This window comes from Chiloscyllium plagiosum, unplaced genomic scaffold (genome assembly GCF_037043375.1).
Source record: "Chiloscyllium plagiosum isolate Xiang-an unplaced genomic scaffold, Cpla_swu_hap1 HiC_scaffold_23, whole genome shotgun sequence".
NCBI classification, from domain to species: domain Eukaryota; kingdom Metazoa; phylum Chordata; class Chondrichthyes; order Orectolobiformes; family Hemiscylliidae; genus Chiloscyllium; species Chiloscyllium plagiosum.
Genome location: NW_028270161.1, coordinates 6,968,932 through 6,992,407, shown reverse-complemented (window position 1 = coordinate 6,992,407; position 23,476 = coordinate 6,968,932). Strand labels below are relative to the sequence as shown.

Below are 23,476 nucleotides of genomic sequence, written 5' to 3'. Positions count from 1 at the left end.
CAAAAACATTGCAATAATGTTTTGGCACTTTCACTATTTGATAAAACTCATAGTCACTTGCACTTTAATTAAGTTGTAAATCTTGTTTACTTGTACAGAACATTGCTGGAAAATAAAAGGTCCATTTTGTTGACATTTTTTGCCTTGCACTCATCAGGACAATTGACAAATAGCAAAATAAAAGGAGAACAACATTTAGACTGTATGGGAAGAGAATGCTGATTCATTGGCATTGGGGGAGGGGCAGGGGTGTGGCAGGGATGGTGGGACCTAAGGAGGCAGTGAGGAAAGAGATCAGACTGAGATTGGTAGAATCGGGAAAAGCAGTAAGTCAAACCGACAAGGCAGGCAGGAACAAAAAAAAGACTGATAAATTAAACTGCATTTATTTCGATGCAAGAGGGCTAACAGGGAAGGCAGATGAACTCAGGGTATGGACAGGAACATGGGACTGGGATATCATAGCAATTACAGAAACATGGCTCAGGGATGGGCAGATGTGGCAGCTTAATATTCCAGTCTATAGATGCCATTGGAAGGAACAAAGGGGAGCAAGAGAGGAGGAGGAGTGGCATTTTTGACAACATTACAGATGTACTTAGGGAGGATATTCCTGGGAATATGTCCAGGGATGTTATTAGGGTGGAACTTAGAAATAGAAAAGGGCTGATCACGTTATTGAGATTGTACTATAGACCAATAGTCAGCAAGAAATTGAGAAATAAATTTGTAAGGAGATCTCAGTTATCTGTAATTATAACAGGGTGGTTATGATAGGGGATTTTAACATTCCAAACATAGACTGGGATTGCCATAGTGTTAGGGGCTTGAATGGAGATGAATTTGTTAAGTATGTATAAGAAAAATTTCTGATTCAGTATGTCGATGTCCCTACCAGAGAAGGAGCAAAATATGACCTACACTTGGGAAATAATGCAGGGCAGGTGACTGAGGGCAGGGCAGTGGGGAAGCACTTTGGGGCTAGCGACCATTATTCTATTAGTTTTAAAATAGTGATGGAAAAGGATAGACCGGATAGATAGAGTCATAGAGATGTACAGCATGGAAACAGACCCTTCAGTCCAACTCATCCATGCCGACCCATATATCCCAACCCAATCTAGTCTCACCTGCCAGCACCCGGCCCATATCCCTCCAAACCCTTCCTATTCATATACGCATCCAGATGCCTTTTAAATGTTGCAATTGTACCAGCCTCCACCACTTCCTCTGGCAGCTCATTCCATACACGCACCACCCTCTGCGTGAAAATGTTGCCCTGTAGGTGTCTTTTATACCTTTACCCTCTCACCCTAAACCTATGCCCTCTAGTTCTGGACTGCTCCACTCCAGGGAAAAGACTTTGTCTACTTATCCTATTTATGCCCCTCAAGATTTTGTAAACCTCTACAAGGTCACCCCTCAGCCTCTGACACTCCAGGGAAAACAGCCCCAGCCTGTTCAGCCTCTCCCTGTAGCTCAAACTCTCCAACCCTGGCAACATCCTTGTAAATCTTTTCTGAACCCTTTCAAGTTTCACAACATCTTCCCAATAGGAAGGAGACCAGAATTGCATGCAATATTCCAACAGTGGCCTAACCAATGTCCTGTACAGCCGCAACATGACCTCTCAATACTCTGACCAATAAAGGAAAGCATACCAAAGGCCGCCTTCACTATCCTATCTACCTACAACTCCACTTTCAAGGAGCTATGAACCTGCACTCCAAGGTCTCTTTATTCAGCAAAACTCCCTAGGACCTTACCATTAAGTGTATAAGTCCTGCTAAGATTTGCTTCCCAAAATGCAGCACCTCGCATTTATCTAAAATAAACTCCATCTGCCACTTTCCAGCCTATTGGTCCATCTGATCAAGATCCTGTTGTAATCTGAGATAACCCTCTACACTGTCCACTACACCTCCAATTTTGGTGTCATCTGCAAATTTACTAACTATACATCTTATCCTCACAACCAAATCATTTATATAAACGATGAAAAGTAGTGGACCCAGCACCGATCCTTGTGGCACTCCACTGGCCACAGGTCTCCAGTCTGAAAAACAACCCCCCACCACCACCCTCTCTAAAGGTTAAAAGTTCTAAGTTGGAGGAAGGCCAATTCTGGCGGTATTAGGCAAGAACTTTCAAAAGTGAATAGGGTGCATATGTTTGCAGGTTAAGGGGCAGCTGGAAAATGAGAAGTCTTCTAAAATGAGATCACGAGAGTCCAGAGATAGTGTATTCCTGTTAGGGTGAAGGGCAAGACTGGTAGGTTTAGGGAATGCTGGATGACTAGAGAAATTGAGGATTTGGTCAAGAAAAACAAGGAGGACAGCACAGATCAAGTGAATCCCTCGAAGTCTATAAAGGCAATAGGAGTATACTTAAGAGGGAAATCAGGAGGCAAAAAGGGCACACAAGATAGCTTTGGAAAATAGGGTGAAGGAGACTTATGTGCATTTGCAAAGGCAAGGACTGCTTATGGATAGTCAACATGATTTTGTGCATGGGAAATTGTGTGCAACAAACTTGATTGAGTTTTTTGAAGAAGTAACAAAGAGGATTGAGGGCAGAGTGGTGGATGTGATCTACATGGACTTCAGTAAGGCGTTCAACAAGGTTCCTTATTGTAGGCTGGTTAGCAAGGTTAGAGGGAGAGGGGGAGAAATAGCTATTTGGATACAGAACTGGCTCGACTGTAGAAGACAGAGGATGGTGGTGGAAGGCTGCTTTTCAGATTGGAGGCCTGTGACCAGTGGATGCCTGTGTCATAAGGGTTGATCAGAGTCGAGAGTCTGGTGCTGGATAAGCACAGCAGGTCAGGCAGAATCACAGGAGTAGGAGAATCGACTTTTTGAGCAAAAGCCCTTCATCAGGATTAAGGATGGGTGCTTGGTCCACTGCTTTTCATCAGTTATATAAATAATTTGGATGTGAACATAAGAGGTATAGTTGTAAGTTTGCAGATGACACCAAAGTTGGTGGTATAGTGGACAGTGAAGGTTACCTCAGAGTATAACTGAATCTTGATCAGATGGGCCAAGGAGTGACAGATGGAGTTTAATTTAGATAAATGTGAGATGCTGCATTTGGAAAAGCAAATCAGAGGAGGACTTATATATTTAATGGGAAGGTCCTGGGAGTATTACTGAACAAAGAGACCTTGGAGTGCAAGTTCATAATTCCTTGAACGTGGAGTCACAGGTTGATAGGATAGTGACAAAGGCTTTTGGTATGCTTTCCTTTATTGATCAGAGCATTGATTCTAGGAGTTGGGAGTTCATGTTGCAGCTTTACAGGACATTGGTTAGGCCACTATTGGAATGCTGCATACAATTCTGATTTCCCTACTATAGGAAAAATGTTATTAAACCTGAAAGGGTTCAGAAAAGATCTACAAAAAATGTTGCCAAGGTTGGAGGGTCTGAGTCATAGGGAGAAACTGAATAGACTGGGGCTATTTTCCCTGGAGTGTCAGAGGCTGAGGGGTGACCTGTGGAGAGTTATGAAATCATGAGGAGCATGGATAGGGTAAATAGACAAGGTCTTTTCCCCAGGGTGGGGGAGTCCAGAACAAGAGGGCATAGGTGTGAGGGAAAATATTTAACAGGGTCCTAAGGGGCAATTGTTTCACATAGAGGGTGGTACATATATATTGAACGAAATGAGCTGCCAGAGGGAGTGGTGGAGGCTGGTTCAATTACAACATTCAAACGACATCCAGATGGATACATGAATACAAAGGGTTGAGGAATATGGGCCAAATAGAACTAGATTAATTTAGATTTTCTGGTTGGACGAATTGGACAAAGGGCCTGTTTCCGTGCAGTACAGCTCTATGACTCTATGGTGGAGGTGTTGCCATGGAATTTGCACCAGATAATGATGACTGGCAATTAACTATCAAGCTTTACATGGATTTTAAACCAGGCAGGTAATGCTAACTGATCGAAGCATTGCCCTAAAGACTGATCAAGCAAATGGCTGTCACTTATTTTGCCGAGTTGAGACAGGCATTGTGCATGGACATGTTCATTCCCTGCAAAGTGGACCATGTGTGTTTATAGGAGTAGCTTCAAGAACAGGCACGTGGTCTCACTGCGAGCCCATTGGATATTCAAAAATTGGGATTTCAGTCCAATTTAGTGGATATAAATGTAGAGCTCAGTATGGTCAGTCATATGTCCCAACACCTGACCAATCATATCACACAGCATATCTTTGCAGTTATTTGCAACGAGGTACTGACTCTGCCCAATCAGCCTGCATTTACAAAACTCAGTGTCCAACAATTAATAGGATTCCACAACAGGCCAGTATTTGCCACATATAAGCCAGTGTGTGTGTGTGAATTACACTACCAATTTAGGATTGCCATTCAAACTTGCAAAGTGGTACACTTACGGGTACTAGAAGCTACAAATATTGATGTGCAGGGTTGTTCTTTCCCAACAAGGAAAATGTACATGTACAGAACCTGTTTTAACAAGGGACATCCATTGTCTGGTCAAAATATTGCCTGAAACATGAGCCAAAGTTAACTGCCTCGTTAAAAATTTAAAGAAAGCTGGTGAGTTAGCGATTAGTCGGATGCATTCTCCAGATAAATGTTTCTTTCCTGCCCACCCCCCAAAAAGAACACTTGCCAAACAACCAATCAGAATTCACCTTCTCGTTTCAGTGTTGCTGAACAGGCTTGTGGCCAGGCGAGTTACCTACTGCAGTATTCCTAGCTTCGGACTTGCTCTTGCAGTCGCATATTTACATGGCTAGTCCCAAAAAACAAAGAACAGTACAGCACAGGAACAGGACCTGCGGCCCTCTAAGCCTGCACCGATCCAGATCCGCTATCTAAGCCGGTCTCCTATTTTCTAAGGATCTGTATCCCTCTGCACCCTATGAATGTATTGGTCTAGGCACATCTTAAATGACACTATCAAGCCCACCTCTGCTGGCAACATGTCGCAGGCACCTACCACCCTCTGCGTAAAAGAACTTTCCACGCATACGTCCCTTAAACGTCTGCCCGTTCACGTTTCTGGGAAATGATAATCCCCCTTGCTGGATGTTGTTTTGGAAGTGGGGTGGGGAGGGAGAGAAAGAGAAAGAGAAAGAGATGGTCAGGTCATTGAATAGCTAGATGGCCCCTAATTGGAAATGGTCTTTCCTGGCATTTTTGTGGTACAAATAACACTTGTCAGCCCAAGACTGAATGTCATTGGAGACCTTGTTGTATCTGAATGGTGACTTATGATTGAGGGCAGGGAGGGATATCACCAATGAAGTAGCTGAATACAGTTGGACCATGTCCAGCGAAACACTTGAGGGGCTCTTGTAGAACAGGGACAGTATTTTGATCTGAACTCAGAGGCCTGTATCCACCTACCCCAGAGTAGTGTCAGGATGTCTCTGATCAGGTTGATTAGGAAAATACCGGAGAATGAAACATTTGAGAACTGGCTTCATGTATGACCATAACAATTATGTTAAAAGTCAGCATGGCTTTACAAAAAGGAAATACAGTCAACTTTAACAATGTTACAAAGGGTATAGGATTGCATCCAAAAGACAAAGAAGACACACGTTAACCTTTAAAAAAAAATTACATCCAAAGAGATAATAAAATAGCATGAAAAGATTGATAAAGAATGATTAAATTTTAAAAAGTGTTCATGGGTCATGGCAAGCATTTATTGCCTGTCCCTAGTGCCCCTTGAGAAGGTGGCAAAGACCTGCCTTCCTGAACCACTGCAGTCTGTGCACCCACAATGCATGTAAAACTCAAATGGAGAAAACATTAGTGACTAACTAGCGGGGGTTAATAGATGAAAAAAATACTATGGCTGATATGGTGATGGGCAAGAAAAGTCCAGTTGTTAGAGTGCCTCTCGATATAGGAAATAGGGAAAGAAAAAAAAACGAAACATTGAGAAGTAGTCTTCTGGTGCAATAGTAGTGTCATTACCTGACCTGGGGTCAGGTCGTACCTGCTCCAGAATTTTGTAACATCTGAAGAGCTTGATTGGAAAAAAAAATATTGGGCACATTGGCAGGGTTCTGGAGATGTAATGGTAGTGTCCCTAGCTCTAGGCCAGGAGGTCTGGGTTGAGGGTCTAACTTGGCTGAAGGGGTGTCATAAGTTGATAAAATATCTGAAACATTTGAGAAAGGAGGTTAATTTCCTTTGGCTGAAGGCCATTTCAGGTAGAAAAGGAAACATTGAACAGTGACCAAAGCATGAAATCTTTGGAATTCTTTAAACGCCCCATTTAGCTATGAACTCCCATCATTGCAAATATGAAGGCCAACATTGATAGGTCTTTGTAATCAAAGCAGAAATTGAGAATCAGACATAATCTTATTAAAAATGGCAGAGAGGATAGGAGGACCCACATCTGTTTTGATTTAAGAACAACACAGGTGATAAGTCCAAAAGAATTTCTGTATGCAGTATAGAAAAGAAAAGCAAGTCACAAGTTTTATTTTAAGTTAAAGTTTTTATTATTGGTCCAGCAAATGCAAAATACACATAATCAGAAAGATGTACCCTGTATACTTCTGCTGGCATGACCTAGCTATTTTCCTCAGGAAAAAAAAAGCAATGTACACCTACATACATACACACACAGAAGATGCAACATGCCAAACAATGAGATGGAAAAGTTTTTTCCAAACTCTGAACCATCATCTTAAATAAAAATTTATGTTAGAACAGAATCAGTACTATTAAAAAATACAAAAAAAAAAATCTAACATTCATTCAACAATAAACTACAAAAATACAACCCAAACAACTTGCTCAGTTTGGCCACAAGCCTATCCACACAGGGTTTACTGATCCACTTTAAAGTCAGAATATAATGATGCCATTCAATTGGAATGAGAACATTACAACAGAAATGCTTTGGTGAATGCTATGGAATCCAGTACTCACTAAAGCTGCAGCCAGCAGTATGCAGAAGAAACCCCCATTCTATCTGATTTAAAATACCCACTTAAAACCAATCCCTCTGAACCAAAATCAGATAAATAAAACTTGTGCAATAACGCATTCATCTCAAAAATAGGGATAGAGTGTCGATATCATGCTGGTAGACTGCACGTCAAGTACAGCTTCAAGCTTCCTCATCAAAATGGCTAAACGCAAGATTTATGCTGTGCAAGACAAACACACTAGGCACTGCGGTTTTACCATCCCACGCATCAGCTCATGTAACAGACATGTAACTTAAAGTCTTGGAGCTCAACAAACAAAACTAGACCCTTTGGTAATATTGGAATCCTTGGCTGCTCCAGAACCAGCAGCACAGCTGATCAATAAACAGCATACATCAGGTAGAACATTTCAATGTTCTGGTAATTCAATGCATTTGGTAACAAAATTTCAGTTGAAGTCATTAGCTGTATTCTGAATGTTTACATCAAAGTCAGAGCAGGAAGGAGACATTGTTCTCTTAGCAGAGACTACAAAGGCCAGCATTCACTGGTGGCCCAAGAATGTACATCAAGAAAAAAGGGTAGGATTCTCACATCCAAAGCTGGATTCCAGAGACATCACCATCAATTCATGCAGGTGATTGAGTCCATATCGTATTATGGGATTAAGAAGCATGACCATTAACATGGACATTTCAATGATTTCCTCCAACATTTTAGGAATGAACACCTTCCCTATTCAAGTGCTGAGCATGCATCTTCTCCAATTTAAGTTGAACTGGAAAGCCATCAAGTTATTAACATTTTACAAAAAAAAAAATGGCATTTCACAGTGATGTGCAAATAGGTACTCAGAAGACAATTACTTGTAGTTTGACAGGTCTGCGTTTGTTATACGGTGCTTGTGACTCCAGGGTCTAATTACAAGCCTGGGAGCCATTGTAAGTCAAAAACAACATCTGGTATTTCCAAGTCATTTCTGTGAAATGACAAAAGGGGAAAAACAAATAATTGAAAACAAAATTTTGGTCAAATGGCAACCCCAGCCTTATTCTGTCCCCGGATACAATATCTGGCCACTTAATTTAGGTAGCAGTGTGCCAATCTTGTGAACATGAATTCCAGCATTTTAAATTTCAACTGGTCACAAATCAGCCTGGTTATCGTAGTGTCAATTTCAGGACCAGAAATATTCATACATTTAAAAGACTGCATGGACTCATGAACACCAAAGCATGGAAATCTAGATTCCAACCCTCATTGGGCAACTATTTACTTCATATATGCATACACAGTTCAATGTATCCCTCCAACGAGATTTACTAGGTATTTACAAACAGAAGAACAAGTTTTGTTCACTAAAAGCACTTGCACATTATTACAGTAGCAAGACATTCATATTACACAGTCAGTGAAAATAGTCATGATCCTTTCTGGCGAAGTCTACAATTCATATTCTCTCATCTCTCCGATGAATCGCTTGAAGAAACTTACAACCAGTGGAGATTTAAGCAAAGGAATCCAGTGCTTTTTCAATAATGGGGAGGTTTAGGGGCAGTGGGGATGAATGTAGCTTCATAAGTTCTTTAAAATTGAAAGGAAGGTTTCATTCTTGATATGAGAAAGACGGTCAGACAACCTCCGAAGATCTTGGGACCTCATTCACTATCTGTTGAGTGGAGAGATAGTTGAGAATACATGCAAATAAAAGTAATTCTAATCAAACCAACAAAAAGGAAAACCCATGAAGCCACATGCATGCAAGCAACTAAAATAGCTGATCAATGAAGCGTATTTGTTGCATATTATGCTACAAAAAAAGTAGCGAGAGTGTGCGCTTCACTAAACAAAATGTCCTGACTCCCTCCTCAACATGTGAAATTCTTGCAATAAACATTATGTACAAATCATCATAAGAATGCTTTGATTACAAGGTCCACAGACCGCACAGCTACAATGCCATTGGAGAGAATGGCCAGAACCTCTACTTACATTTGCCACAACACGCCTCTCCTTGCTTGGGAAGATTAATTTAGGATGGATTAAAAATTAATCCAGAGAATTTCTTACTAAACCCACCACAACTGGAGACAACAGAATGCCTATTTACATATCCAGGAAGACAAAGGGTCATGCAAAAAAGACAAGGCAAGTTCTGAGAAATTCTTTAAACTGCATTTTATAAATAGAAAAATTAAATGACACAGGGGATTACAAGACAAATTCAAAAATGCAGTACAGCCAACTTCAACACTTGGATTGACTGGCTATGTATAATGGTACTCTCCAGGAATATTTAAAGTCTACCTTTGAGTAAGATACAAGAGAAAAAAAAAATTAGAGAATTTCCAATATCCATTTTAGTTCCAAAACTTTATTCAAGTCTGGATACTTATCTTTTGGGAGACAGTTGAAGGAAAGATGCACTCCATTATTGGAAGAGCCATTCCATTATAGGTTACACATTTTGACTCCTTTCCCCTCAACCCCACCCCAAAAAGGTGGTCAACGTTTTTAGACAACATTTGCCAAGTTTAGACACTTGAACCAAATTTACAAGAATGTTCCATTGCAAACCAAAAAGGGAAGAATGCCTTACCTATTAAAAAAAGGTGTGAATAAAAGTCAACTCATCGATTTAATCTGTTTGCCCATCACCCTTGTGTTTGTTGACCTACACTGCCCCTACGCAATGGTTTTGTTATCAAAATAGTCACCCGCATTTTCAAATCCTTGCAAGGTCTCACCCCTCCAACTTTGACCTCTTGCCCATTCTCAATGTTACTTCAGTCCAACATTGGTAGCCATACTTTCAAATGCCTAGACCCCAAACTCTGGAGCTCTCTCCTTAGGGAGGAGGGAAGAGATGAAGCTTAAGACATGCCTCAAAATCTTTGGCCTTGCTTCTGGCCATGGGTCCCAATACTTCCATGAGCCTCAGGCTCAAATTTTGTTTATCAAATCATTGAGCAGCATTTTGCTACATAAATACAAAAGATATAGTGATGGAATACACTTGTGTCACTATTTATTTTCGCACAGTAGCACAGAGTTGTACTCAAGACTTAATACATTCAATTACACATCCGTAGACTTAAACTTTTCAAAATTATGAGGGATGTAGTCTTTATCTGGACAAGGAGTTCAGCAAGGTACTGTAGTTTTCAAGGAAAGTTCGATTTTAACTGTATTTGTTTGCACGCTAAACCCTTTCCTTATGCCATCCCTAGCCAACCCATGCAACCCCCACATCTACCAGTCTTACCAGTAGCATCAAGGTGGCATCCCATAATTCTCAAAGAGCAAAGTGCCCCTATATCCATTAGATGGAAAAATGAAAGATCTTCCACCAGTGAAAGATTTCATTTCTAAATAGCCCCTGCACAAGAACCACTAATGGGATCTCTATAGGGTCAAAGGGCACAGCCAGCATGCATTTAGCCAGTTACCTTCGAAGGATTAACAAGAATAAAATGTTGAGATAACGAAAAACTGTATGTCTGAGAAGGGAGAAAATGGAGAGAGAGAAAGATGACTGAACACAGTGAACCAGATGCAAGCATCAGCCAATGAGAAAGAAGTACATTTGTTGCATCTCAAAGGTCTGTTAACAAAACAAAATTTTGTTTTATGCAAAGTGTGCACATCAATTCATAAACTTGTGGTGCAGTGATAGTGTCAGTTCCCCTGGACTGAGGTGTCCAAGGTCAAGTCCCAGCTGTTCCAGATGTGTGCAGTAACATCTCTGAACAGATTGATTAGAAAAATAGGTCAAATTCAAACTTTGTTTTGCATTGATAAAAAGTGTCTTTTGTGACGACTTTAAAAAAAAAACCAAGCAGGAAAGAGAGCTATAAAAGACATCTCCCTTTGGCTCCTTAAGGTCACCCAGGTTTAGATAGTCAGATCAATAGCTGCCAAAGATCCTTCAGCCCACTGAGTCCGCACCAGTCATAAAAAAACCTACCTTTTTCTAATCCCATTTTCCAACACCTAGCCTATAGCCTGATGTACCTTGACATCTAAAGTGCTGATCTAAATATTGCTTCAATGTGATGAGGGCTTCTGCCTCTCCGATCCTTACAGACAGAGAGATCAAGATTTCCCACCAGCCTCTGGGTGAGCAAGTTTTTCCCTCACCTCTCCTCTAAACGTTCTACCCCTAGTCATGGATCCCTCCATCAAGGGGACATGCATCTTCCGGTCTACCCTCCTGAATGGAGGATCAAACCATTTCAGAAGAAATCCAAGTGAAAAAGTTGGAAAAGTATGAACCAGACAGACATTCGCTCATTGTAAAAAATTGTATCGGTCACCTCTCACTACTGTCATTGCAAGTTCTGATTTTTTTTTAAATGGAGGCGATTTTTCCAATCAAAGTTCTTCTACAAAAAAAGGCCATTGTTGGGTGGTGGGCATGGGGGCAGAAATAAACTGGTCACCATAAGAAATACAGCAGAAAGCAGTCATGGAAATGGGACAGAGTACAGAAACGTTCATTGGCCCTTGGTCACCTTACATGAGAAAACCTCGAGGGGACAAACTTTGAAAACAAGATTGGAGGGAAAAAAAAACATTTTGCTGAGCGAGTAGTTTAGTTGCGGAATGCACTTTCTGGAAATGTGGAGGAGAGGCATTAAAGAGGACACCAGGTGATTGGAACATAAAATGGTGTGTGTGAGGGGATATTGGGGAAGAGGCAGATTACCACTAAACCAAAATTCTCCCCAGACATTGGCCAGTTATGATGTAGAAGAATGCTAGTCTGCAAACCTGTTTAAAAATGCTTTAATCCAGGCAATAAAATTGGAAGGAGGCCAGAAATAAATGTCGTGATTAGTATCCAACAACAGTGTGATGGACACAAGGCGACACATGTTAACTAGTACAAAGCAGCGAGTCATGAAATAGCAGTCCACTTCACCACCATGCCCTGCCACTCAAGATCAGAATGAGGTGGCCATGGGTCAGTTTTAGATTTTTTAAAAATGTTCAAGCACAGTACAACCTGGAGCTGATTAGTAAATCAAATGACGCACACAGGAGTTGTCAAATTCTTAAGTGAGCTCCATTCAACTTCTTTTCAATACTTCTACCACCTATTTTAGCAAGGTTAGATCACACTGCATGGAGGGAGAACTAGCTTTGTCCATACAGAAGTGGCTTGAAGGTAGAAGACAGGATATTGGTTCAGCCACTTTTGGAATACGGTGTACAATTCTGGTCTCTGGTCTAGCGGAAGAATGTCATTAAATTTGAAAGGGTTCAGAAAAGATTTACAAGGATGTTGCCAGGGTTAGAGGGTTTGAGCTATAGGGAGAGGCTGAACAGGCTGGGGCTGTTTTCCCTGGAGCATCGGAGACGGAAGGCTGACATTATAGAGGTTTATAAAGTCATGAGGGGCATGGATAGGATAAATAGACAGGTATTTTCCCTGGGGTGGAGTCCAAAACTAGGAGGGCATAGGTTTAAGGTGAGTGGAGAAAGATTTAAAAGGGATCCAAGGGACAACATTTTCACAGAGATGGTGGTGCGTGTATGGAATGAGCTGCCAGAGGAAGTGGTGGAGGCTGGTATAATTACAACGTTTAAAAAGACATCTAGATGGGTACATCAATCCAAAGTAAACTTCACACACAAAATTAGCCAAAAAGTTGCTTTCCATCTCCAATTGGGTTTGTTAGTTCCAGTTCAATTCCAAGACAAAAGCTTGTAGATTGATCCAAAGCCAAATCTTTTAATTTGTCAGGACTAACACTAATAAACTGCCACTTGAAAAGTCAAGACAGATAAAAGAGAAAATACTTACAGGTAAGCCTTGCCTAGTAAAGACTGAAGAGTGAAAGAAAGAATTATGAAAAGAAACAAAAAAAATTGTAGAGAACACAAACCACTTCATAAATTCAGCACAGACTTAGCCAAAGACTTTCAAGATAAAAAAAAATCAAACGCATCTTTCTCTTGATCAAAGCTAGTTAACAAGTATATGGGATACTTATTTAAAAAAAAAACTTACTTCAAAACAAAAAATGGGAAGTCACAGAAACAAATAGCCCAGACAAACTGACAGCCATGAGTTCACATTCTATTATTGGAGGACACCTTTTCACTATTCAAAGATGTCTTTTTAAGTGCAGACTTTTAACATGTCTAAACCACTAAAGTCAAAAATGGTATGAACACTGAGCAGGTCAGGCAGCATTTGTGAAGACAGAAATCAGAGTTAACGTTTCAGGTCAACAAATGATCATTGGGACTGGGATTACAGAAGTTACAGATGTAACAGGTTTTGAACAAGTACAGAGGCAGGCAGGGTTGGTGCAAACAGGAGCAAGAGGAGAACAAAAGACACTTCAGATGGTGTTAGGCAGGAGTGTGCATATAGATTGGAGTTTAGAAATAGGAATGTCTTACTGCAATTATACAGGGCCTTTGAGACCACACCTTAAGTGGTGTGCACCATTATTGCTTCCCTAACCAAGGAAGGATATCCTTGCTATAGAGATTCACTACACTGTTTTCAGAGATCTACCATACAACTGTCCTAGGAGAGATTGGTTCAACTGGGTTTATAATCACTTGACTTATGGAAGGCTGAAGGAGATTTAGTTTTGGACAGGTGTAGGGGTAGTACTGAAATGTTAGGAGGAGGATCAGATTGAAACAAAATGCTCACAATGCTGGACAGACTAGATGCAGGGAGCATATTTCCCCTGGGTGGGGACTCTAGAATCAGGGGACAAACTCAGGATATGGGGGTAAGCCATTTAGGCTCGGAGATCAGGAAAAAAAAAACTCTTCACTCTGGAGGGTAATGAATCTGTGGAGTTCTCGACAGCAGAATGCTGTGGAAGCCAAGTCACTGAATAGATTCAAAAAGAAACAAATGGATATCTCTTTAGATTTTTAAAAGGCATCAAGGAGTAGGAGGAGAAAGTCAGAATATACTATTGTGATGCAGGACCAGCCAGTACAGTATCTGATTGAATACCACAGCAGGCTTGAGTAGCCTACTCCTACTTGTTAAAGATAGAAATTAGGTGCAGGAAATTACTCCACAATCCTGCCGAATAGTTGACGCAAAGTAAGATTTATTTGACAGACGCTGCCTGATCTGCTGAGTATTCCACACAGGCATTTCAGGTTCCCCACAGTTTTGCTCAATTCAAACTAGGATGTAGATATTAAAGATTTGGTAGCTCACACAAAAATAAGAGCTGGACGTCAGAACTGGGAGTGCAAAATGGTTCTACTGTGCAGTAGAAGTGAGGAATTAAGCAAATTTCCCCACAACTTTGACAATTTTATGAGTAGCTGCTGAACAAATTCAAAACTTTACCTCGAGCAAAGAGCTAACATCCCTGCTGTTCAAGTCCCCAAAGCATTGGCTCAAAGATATGGAGAATCTGGTTACACCGCATTTCATTGGTGACTTGGGAACAATTTTATATTGTAGGCCCAGACCAATAGGGCACTGTAAAACCAATCCAAATTAAATATGGGAGAGCACTAATCATATCAGAATCAGATACAAATATAGATCTGGCAGCAACTGTGTTAAGAGTAAGCCCAATTCTGAAGGTGGCCCACTGAACTCAATGCAAAACATTTTTCTCTCCACAGATGCTGCCAGAACTGTTCAGTATCTCCAGCAATTCCTGCTTTGGTGTCTTTCAGATCCCCAACATCCAGGGTTTTGTTCTATTTGAATACAGATCCCTGGAATGTGAAAGGACTCCATATCTCTGTACAACCCTCCAGTGGCTATTAGAGTCAGGTAGCAACTGCATTTCACAAACTACAGGGAAAATAGCTACTGGAGGGCACAAAGTGGTCTTCTTTCCTGCTCCCTCCATGCAGGGTCATACTCAAACCAGGAGTCCATTCAGCCCATCGTATGTACTGGTCCAAACTGCATTACCTGGTCTAATCCCACATGCTAGATTTTTAGGTTTTAAAAAGTTCATTCATGGAACAGAAGCATCAGTAACTTTGGTCAGCCCAAGTTAACTATCCACAATTGCCCAGATGGTGGTGGTCTTTAAGAAATTACTGCAGTTCAGGGCATAGGGTCCCCCACAGTGCTGATGATCTCGTTGTAGGTTACAGCACATCATAAAATTTTGTTTTTTTCAAATGAGTAAAATCACTTTCTGCCTCCACCATCCATTTGAACTGGAGGATTCAGAACCTGCCTCCTTTGGAATGAAACCAGATCTATTTAACTCTACACTAATTCTACCAAATCACAAGTTATCCCCCAACACCCCCTCAACCCCTTGGCTATCAAACTCTGACGGAAACCTGGTTAATTAAAAGAAAAAAGGGAAACTTTGAATGAAACAGACAAACGTTGGAGCTTTAACAAAGAATGTCCTTAGTGCAGCCAATCGAGTTTAAGCATCCACTTATTGAAATGAATTAAGTCAACATCACATTTGGAGTAATGATAAAAATTCTTGGTGTTTATCATTACAATATCTATTAGTTTTATTTCCCCCTCTATTCTCTCACAGGATGAGGGCATCACTGGCAAGGGTAACATCTCTTACCCATCTCCAGTTGACTTTGAACTAAGGAGCTTTCAGGCCATTGTGGAGGACCATTAGCTGGGTGGTTGGAGCCACATGTAGGCCAGGCTGTGCTAGGATGGCAGATTTCCTCCACCTCCACCCAAGAGAAAAAGGGAAATTGATGAACCAGATGAGCTTTAAAAATGACAAACGATGGTTTTATGGTTTGGTTACTGAAGCTAGCTTTTAATTCTGGATTTGATCTTCATTCAAAATTTAAGTTAGTTCACCAAGTGTGAATTTTTTTTTTTTTTCCAAAAACTCTGTCTGGTCTCCCAGATACCCCAGCTGAACAGAAGGAAAATTTGATACTATTGTGAGATAAACATGGATTAGATCAACACAACAGAGACACCAGCCCATTCAAAATATCATAATTCAACTGGAAATTCTACCAAAGTCCTCATTCGCATCAAAATTGCATTATTTTTATTATAATATAGAATTAAATAAAGTCAGAATTAAGCAAGGGCAGATTGCTATTGAAAACGGATAACCTTAATGTGTGGCATTTTCCAAAGCAACTGGGAGTACATTCTTCATAAAAAAAAGCAGCTTTTTAAAAACTAAAGACAGCTGTTAGTGTACATTCTACAATTAAAGAGATGGTTAATTACATTAACATAACTAATTTAAAAGTTCTATATCTTCATAAATAGGAGTTCACAGAGAAATAGTCTCGTTTTGTATTCTTAGGAACGTACAGCAAAGCCAAAACACTTCAGCTATATCTAAGCAAGCAAGCAGACTGAACCAGCACAAACCCAAAATGAAACATTGCACAGCTATTTCAATTCAACACTTATTCACAAAAGCAACGAAGTAGCACAGCTATTTTCACATACAGCTGAATTTTAGGTCAGCGATTAGTAATATTATTATGGAGCACAGAGCTAAAATGTTTTATGCCGAAGGTATATTCAATCTGCAGATGATCAGCAAAATAAAAGAAAAAGCAGCAGCAGAGACAGCCATAATGGTACAGAATATTCAACTAACTTGTCCAGGCAGGGGTGTGGACACTTCAGAAGCCAGGCAGACGGGCATGGCAGAGGAAGAGGAGGCCACGTGGTCATCTAGGCCTTCAATCCTCGGCTTTTTGTTGGGTTCTGGGCTTGCCAGAGGGGTAACACTATTGCGACGCATGAGTGGGTTAGATCCCTTCTTACCAATGTCCTGGTCAAAGTGAATGGGGAGAAACAAAAAACGTAAAGAAAAAGAAAAGAAAGCTAAATTACAATAGGAGCATTCCAAAAATTTCAATAAAATCACTTCAAGTCTATACATTCTGTCTGACCAAGGCAGAGCAGAAGGAGAAAGTAGTAAAGTCAGATCAAGGTCACATGACTACACACTGTGTGTGTTGTACTTAGTGAAACCTGCCCACATCCATTCCCACCCATTACAAGTGGGTAAAACTTTAAAATGAGCCCCAAATTAAAATGGTTCAATAATTTGGTGATAGAATCTTGAGCATTATTCTATCTAGAAACTTCATATTTGGACAAGAGCTATCACACTCTCAGGAGCCCAATCTTGTTACTAAGTCGACAGATCAGGGACAGCAGTTTACAAAACATTTCTAAAGCAATCCTCAGACTTCAGTTCCTGCGACAGAAATTAAAAGTGAAGCTGGTTTTAGCAGAGGCAGACTAGTAAATCTCCTGCTCTGAAAGAGAGCTGTATAAATTGCCCAGTGTCTAGAAACACGTGCTCACAAAAACTCGTTGTAAAACAACTTCCCAGTGATACAGTGCTAAGAATAAAAAAGGTGAGAAATATCACTCAGTGCAGTACCAATGTTTCTGCTGAACAAGAATTTAAAACAGCAGACTGAACGAACAGCTAAAGGCTGCTCTAAAGGGACAATATGTCTTCTAAACTGAAGTGTGGCAGAGTTTATAGCCAATGAATAACATACAAATGTCAAAGAAAATCAAAATGCAAAGTTTAATGGACTCTTTCTCCCAAAATCCATTTTTTCCCCTCAAATATAATAGCAATTGAGTTAGAATTCTGTCAGATCACAATTGTAATGGGCAGGAAGTGATTGGCTCCACACTACCTGCACTGGCTCTTCAACCAGAGCATCATTACCAAGTGTCAATCCCCTGTCTTTTCCCCACATCCTTGCACACTATTTCTATCTAAATAACCATCCAATGCCCCAATTGAACCTGCCTCCATCACATTCCCAAAGAGTGCATTCTCGACCTGAGCCACTCTGAGGGGAAAAAAAAAGCTTTCCCCCTCCCCTCACATTATCCTGGTTTCTTTAAGAGATGTCTACACCCTCTACTTTGTTCCTTGCACAAGTGTGACCAGCATCTCCCTATCTACTCTAGCCCACCCAGGATTTTGAAAACTTATCAAATCTGCTTACAGCCACCTTCTCTCTAGGAAAATAAAGAGTCTCAAATAAACCTCCCCATAATTGATGTCTCAATCCTGAAACCATTCTTGAGAATCACTTCTACGTTCTGTCCAATGCATTCATCTCTTTCATGTAACGTGGACCCCACAACTGTACATAGTACTTCTGGGGAGTCTAACAAGTGTCTTGTACAAGAGCAAGATGATGTACTCCATGCCCCTATTAACAGATTGTGACTTTTGTTTCATCCATACCTGTATTCGTATGGAAGTTCATAGATGACTAAAATAGGAAGAAATCTCAGGAGTTGATCACTGTCCTCCTGAAAAGATATGTGCGCACACCTCCCAGTGGGGCTGAAGTCACCCAGTTTAAATTAACAAACTCAAAAATGTTGTAATGTGGCAACTCGGATATACCACCCCCAGGTTATAGGGCAAAGTATATTCCCTAAATCATTAGTGGGATCAAGTCATTAAATGAATAATCAATGCATGAATACAAGAGCCTCTCTGGATGATCAGTAGAAGGGCACATCCATGGCTGTTGCCCAAGATGTTTAAAGCCAGCACAGAGATAAATAAGCAAGAGGAGAGACTGAACCTCCTCCATATAGGACTTACTCTGTTTCATCTCTAATGATGTACAAATGTAGCAGCATATTTCTGTAATTCATCTGGAAGTTATGGGTGGGTGTATGTAGGTGTAATGCTGACTCACATAAGAGCATGTCATTCAATGAATGCCATGCTTTGGAGATTCCTGGAGAGGTGTACTGAATGGTCCATGACAGTACAGGTCCTATTGTTAATACAATTAGTTGTCCCTTGATCCTGCTGCAACACCCAAATCAGCCAAACAGTTAACTCCAGTGAACCATTTATTATTGGTTCATTGATGGCAGGCCGAGAGTTAGAGTCCATTCCCAACTGCACTGGGGAAGGCAGCTAAATTTAAGTCAGTGATTATGCATCGACTCCCAGGACAGAAGCATTTCCATTTTATTTTATATTAGACAGAGGAGAACAAAACAGCACGGTCTCAGACAAAAAGTAAATAACCACAAATAGGCAAGTCAAGACAGCTGTAGTTTAGGTCATTAAAGGATTTGGTGCTTTATACCACAATTAAGACTGTTCAAAAATCCCTTTGACATTTTCTCTTTTGCACACTTCCCAGCAGTCAGCTCAGGAGGGACACTACCAGAGAGTGAGCACATTTCTTCAGCAATCCAAAAATTGCAGAACTGAACAATTCTCAGATATCAACAGTCTGCCCTTCTTCGAAAAACAAACTGAAAAGACACTAAAAACTCAGACGGTGGAAAGACAGGGTAGGCAAGTCTCAAGCTAAAATAGGACACAAAGCTTTTTGACATCAACTTAGTCAAAAAAAAAATCAGCAGAATTGAGTGTGCTCTCCTCTGAAGGGAACAGGTGGCCAGTTAGACTATCCTGCAGCAAAGCAGAGAATGCATAGATCGACAGCACAACCTAACAAGTTACACATTCAATCCTTCTGATATGCAATGCAGAGCAAGCTGACCAGTCAGGGAACACACTGATCTTTCCCATTCACTTCATGGTATATGGTCATCTAGCAACACCATAAGCTGGCCCTGCCACAAAACACTGACCCAAATCAATCAACAGCAAAAACACTTCAGAAAAAAGGAGAGAGAGGGGTCAGGTGTGAGGGGGTGGAATCCAATGCCTTCATTGGTGACAAAATACCAATTTCCAAAATAGCCCTTATACAATCTGGAGATGAGGAAAGCACAGCCTTAGGTTACCCTTCATTGCAAAATATGACGACTGGAAATCATCAGACTCTCCTTCCTCATAAAAAGGAACTCTTGAACCCATGACATTGGTAAAGCAATTCAAAATAGGCTTGCAAATTAATGCAAGCCAGCTGCGAGGAATCAACTGAGGCACTGCAGCAAGCTCAGCGCTTGGCTGGATTCGCTCTTCAGTTAAAAGATCAAGACATCCCCAGCTCCTTTGTGCAGATATTTGCCCTACTTGATGTGACCCCGGTTTAAGTTTTCACTCAGTTCCTGCCCCATAACATTCTCTGCTGCCTCAGACAATTTGCTTAAAAACAATGATGCAGCAACTGCTTTAAAAAGGGAAAACAAACTGTATTGTACGTGTGAGAAACCAAATACTCACCTCTGGTCGATCTCTGTGTGTGTTTACTGCTTCCACATTTAAAAAGATAGACTCAACCTTGCAGCCTAATTGAATGTAAAAAGAAAGAAAATTAAGCTCATCATCCATTTGAATGTAAAATCAAACCAAATAACATGCAAAAGAAAACCAAACTCACCATAAGCAAATGGAGTCAATTTTAATACAGTGTGAAGAGGACACTTTAGGTAGGGCAGCTCGTCTACAAAAACAGAAACAACCCAATACCATTAGTCATCATATTACACTTCATCTCCTTGTTAGGTTCAACATTTAATATGATGCATGACTGATACACAGCTGAGTCCAACCACATTGCACTACTGCTGATTATATGACACTGAAATCATCTAGACTTGCTGTTTCATCAGCAAGAGAAAGCTGGTCACTGGTCTATTGAATAGAACAAAAATTGGATACAACAAAAAAAAAGTGTTCTTCAATACACGTACCTGCACTTTTATCTAGAAAATAAGCAAGGAGACAACGCATGACAGCCTGGTGACATATGACCAATACATTTCCCTGTCTCTCCAGCTCCATGATGACTGGTTCTAAACGCTGCACCAAGTCTTGGTAAGACTAAAACAAAAAAAACAAAAACCACCATTTAATTTACAATTTCAAAAGTAACACTTTTCAGGAGGTAAATCCAACAGGATTACAGAATCAAAGGGGAGGGGTTAAGTATTGTTTTGGATTATCACCAGCGGCATCTGTACAAGAGGAGTACAGTCTGGTATACATCCTGGATGTCGCTATGGAAATTACACCCTTCAAAAAGAAGGATCATAAAGCCAGTTTTTGAAACAGACTTTGAAACGGACTTCATCCGTTCCCGAAACAGAGCCAAGAGTTTGGTGTCTTCACTTTGTTAAATGGATTAAGCTTCAAAGTGTTTCCTTCCCAAAGCGAAGCAATCATGCTCAGTCAATACTACAAGCTGCTACCTACCTCACCGGTTGGGTAGCGGTAATAATATTTGTCCTGTTCACGTAATGCATATTCCTCAGGATGCTGTTCCTTGATTTCTTCATAGGTTAGGTCCTCACATACACCCTGCAATAAACAAAATGTCAGTTAAAACATTTCATAACTTACCCCAAACAGCAGATGCAACATGGAGGACTATAGGTCAATACGCAAGTTTGAAAAAAAAGGGAAAAAAAAAGTTATCACTGGTTACCTTCCAAAAAAAGCTTTTTTAAAAAAAAAGAAACTTCCATTATATAGCACCATTTGCAATCGGAGGATATCCAAAATGTTTCTCAGGAATTCTAGCTTTCAAAATTCACTTACTCGTTGTTGAGAATGAAGGAAACATACATCCTGGATGTCGCTATGGAAATTACACCCTTCAAAAAGAAGGATCATAAAGCCAGTTTTTGAAACAGACTTTGAAACGGACTTCATCCGTTCCCGAAACAGAGCCAAGAGTTTGGTGTCTTCCAAAATGATGAAAGCAGCTGATACATGGGAGCGCCACCACTACAAGATGCCCTCTAAGCAACTCACAATCCTGATTTGATAATATATCACCGTTCCTTCAGCGTCACTGGGTCAAAATCCTGGAATTTCCTTCCCAAGGGCATTGTGGGTCAACCTGCAGCATGTGCACTGCAGCGGTTCAAGGAGGCAGCTCACCCTCAACTTCTAGGGGCAACTAGGGACGGGCAACAAAGAGGTGCTGCTTAGCCAATACACTAGTCCCATGAGTAGATTAAAAAAAAAATCGAATACAAAATGGATCTGGAATTAACCCATGAGAAGCCTATAAAACCAAGCTTGCCAGAATAAATCAAAAATCAATGTTCTCGTCCACGTCATTACAAACAAGGAAACGATTCAGTTTTGCCCAAATAATTTATTAATCATTTCTCCTTGGATTGTTTGAAATGGATCATGCTCTAATATATAGATTTGGCATCGATTACACTGGGAGCGAGAGCACAGAAGCAGTAGGATTCCTTGAGCAGTAGGTACAATGTATTACTCGATGCTCAGGGGATGGGGAGAATGGAGTTGGTGGCTGGATTGTGACAGCAAGAGATCAAGGTCTCATCCCATCTACCGTACTCCCTCACTCAGGGCATGGTGACCCTCAGGTCAAAATCACCACTAATCCCCTCCCTAATGAGAAAGCCTCTTCTGGGAGTATTCCAACTTTATCTCAATTGATGCCCAATACTCAGGGAAGGATACTGTGGCAGGAAGTTCACTGGTTGGTACCCATGATAACACCCTTCTAAAAAAGTTAGGCGGCAACCCTTGAAGAGGGCAGCAGCAGCTAAACGAAGTGCAAGAATAGGTTGAATGGTCTGTTTGCTAACTGTACATAGAGTTCTCCGTTCATTTACAGACAGTAGAGCAATAGGTGGCAGCCTGGGCACAAACACTGAAATACTGTTTAAAAATCAGTAATTAAAAAAAAAACCTTACAGCATCAATTTCATTCAGAGCCTTCCATTGCTCATATCGACCTCCCAAAACCTCAGCTGTTTGGATGGTTCGTTTCAGTTGGCTGGTCCATACTTTCAGATCCTTAAGATTCTGTTCCTCCAGAAAGGTGCTGAGTGCAGAGGAAAACTGAAAAAAAAAATTAAGCACAAATAAAAAAAACTGTCAAGGAAGGAAAGAGCATTTCTTTTTCAAATGCTCTCATGTCATAGTATTTATAGCAGAGCAGGCCATTTGACCCATTGCGCCTGTAACAGTTCTCAAAAAAGCTACCCAGCTGGTCCCACTCTCCAGCCCTATTTCCATACCCCTCCAATTCACCACTATCAAATATATAAATCAAGCTCTCTTGAAACCTATGGAAATCAACCTACATGTTCCCAGATAGCACATTCCAAATCCTAATATTTGGAGTTAAGAAGTTTCTCCTCATCTCGCTCCTAGCACGACAGTAACTAGGGTTCACAATTTCAAGATGGTCAGCGAGAGAGCTAACTAGTGGAAAATGAATATCCTTATTTACCCTGTCAAAATTTGTTCAAAAAATTTTAAACACCTCAATACATGCCCCTTCTTAAATCTACTGCTCCTAACCCAATTCCTCTAACCATTCCTTGTATCTAAAATCCTTCTTCTAGATATCATTCCAGTAAAATCTCCTTTGCACTCGAGAGGGTTATGTCTTTAATTAACTAAGGTGACCAGACCTGAACACTTGCAAATATAGTTCGACCATTTATTTGAAGAAAGGAGGCAGAAAGAGGCACCATCTGATCCTGAAGACAGCAGTCAGGGCTAGCTAATCCCCAAACAGTGTAAACCAGCCACCCCCATTAACTTATTTCAGCACTTTCATGAATGCTAACTGTACCAACTCAAAAACTTAGCACTAAAATAGTTATTATTCTAAAATCCTAAAAGGTTTGAGGATTATTACAAAC

The 23,476-nt window shown here is 40.6% G+C and overlaps 1 protein-coding gene across 6 annotated transcripts in view; it reads right to left on the bottom strand.

The window, feature by feature from the left end:
- Positions 1–6,480: 6,480 nt before the first annotated feature.
- The window catches only part of pfkfb3 (6-phosphofructo-2-kinase/fructose-2,6-biphosphatase 3), a 103,943-nt gene continuing 86,947 nt past the window's right edge, over positions 6,481–23,476 (bottom strand). For 2 of the 6 annotated variants that reach the window (XM_043714139.2, XM_043714133.2), the window contains exons 9-17: positions 22,518–22,664; positions 21,033–21,137; positions 20,531–20,660; positions 20,218–20,280; positions 20,061–20,125; positions 16,512–16,688; positions 12,749–12,771; positions 10,389–10,439; positions 6,481–8,608 (exon numbers count right to left, since the gene is read on the bottom strand). In XM_043714139.2, the coding sequence (XP_043570074.1) occupies positions 8,605–8,608; positions 10,389–10,439; positions 12,749–12,771; positions 16,512–16,688; positions 20,061–20,125; positions 20,218–20,280; positions 20,531–20,660; positions 21,033–21,137; positions 22,518–22,664 (765 nt within the window). In that variant the 3' untranslated portion in view covers positions 6,481–8,604. Of the gene's footprint in view, positions 8,609–10,384; positions 10,440–12,748; positions 12,772–16,511; positions 16,689–20,060; positions 20,126–20,217; positions 20,281–20,530; positions 20,661–21,032; positions 21,138–22,517; positions 22,665–23,476 lie in introns of those variants that run through there. The other 4 variants (XM_043714135.2, XM_087999351.1, XM_043714134.2 and 1 more) reach the window with 4 other exon arrangements.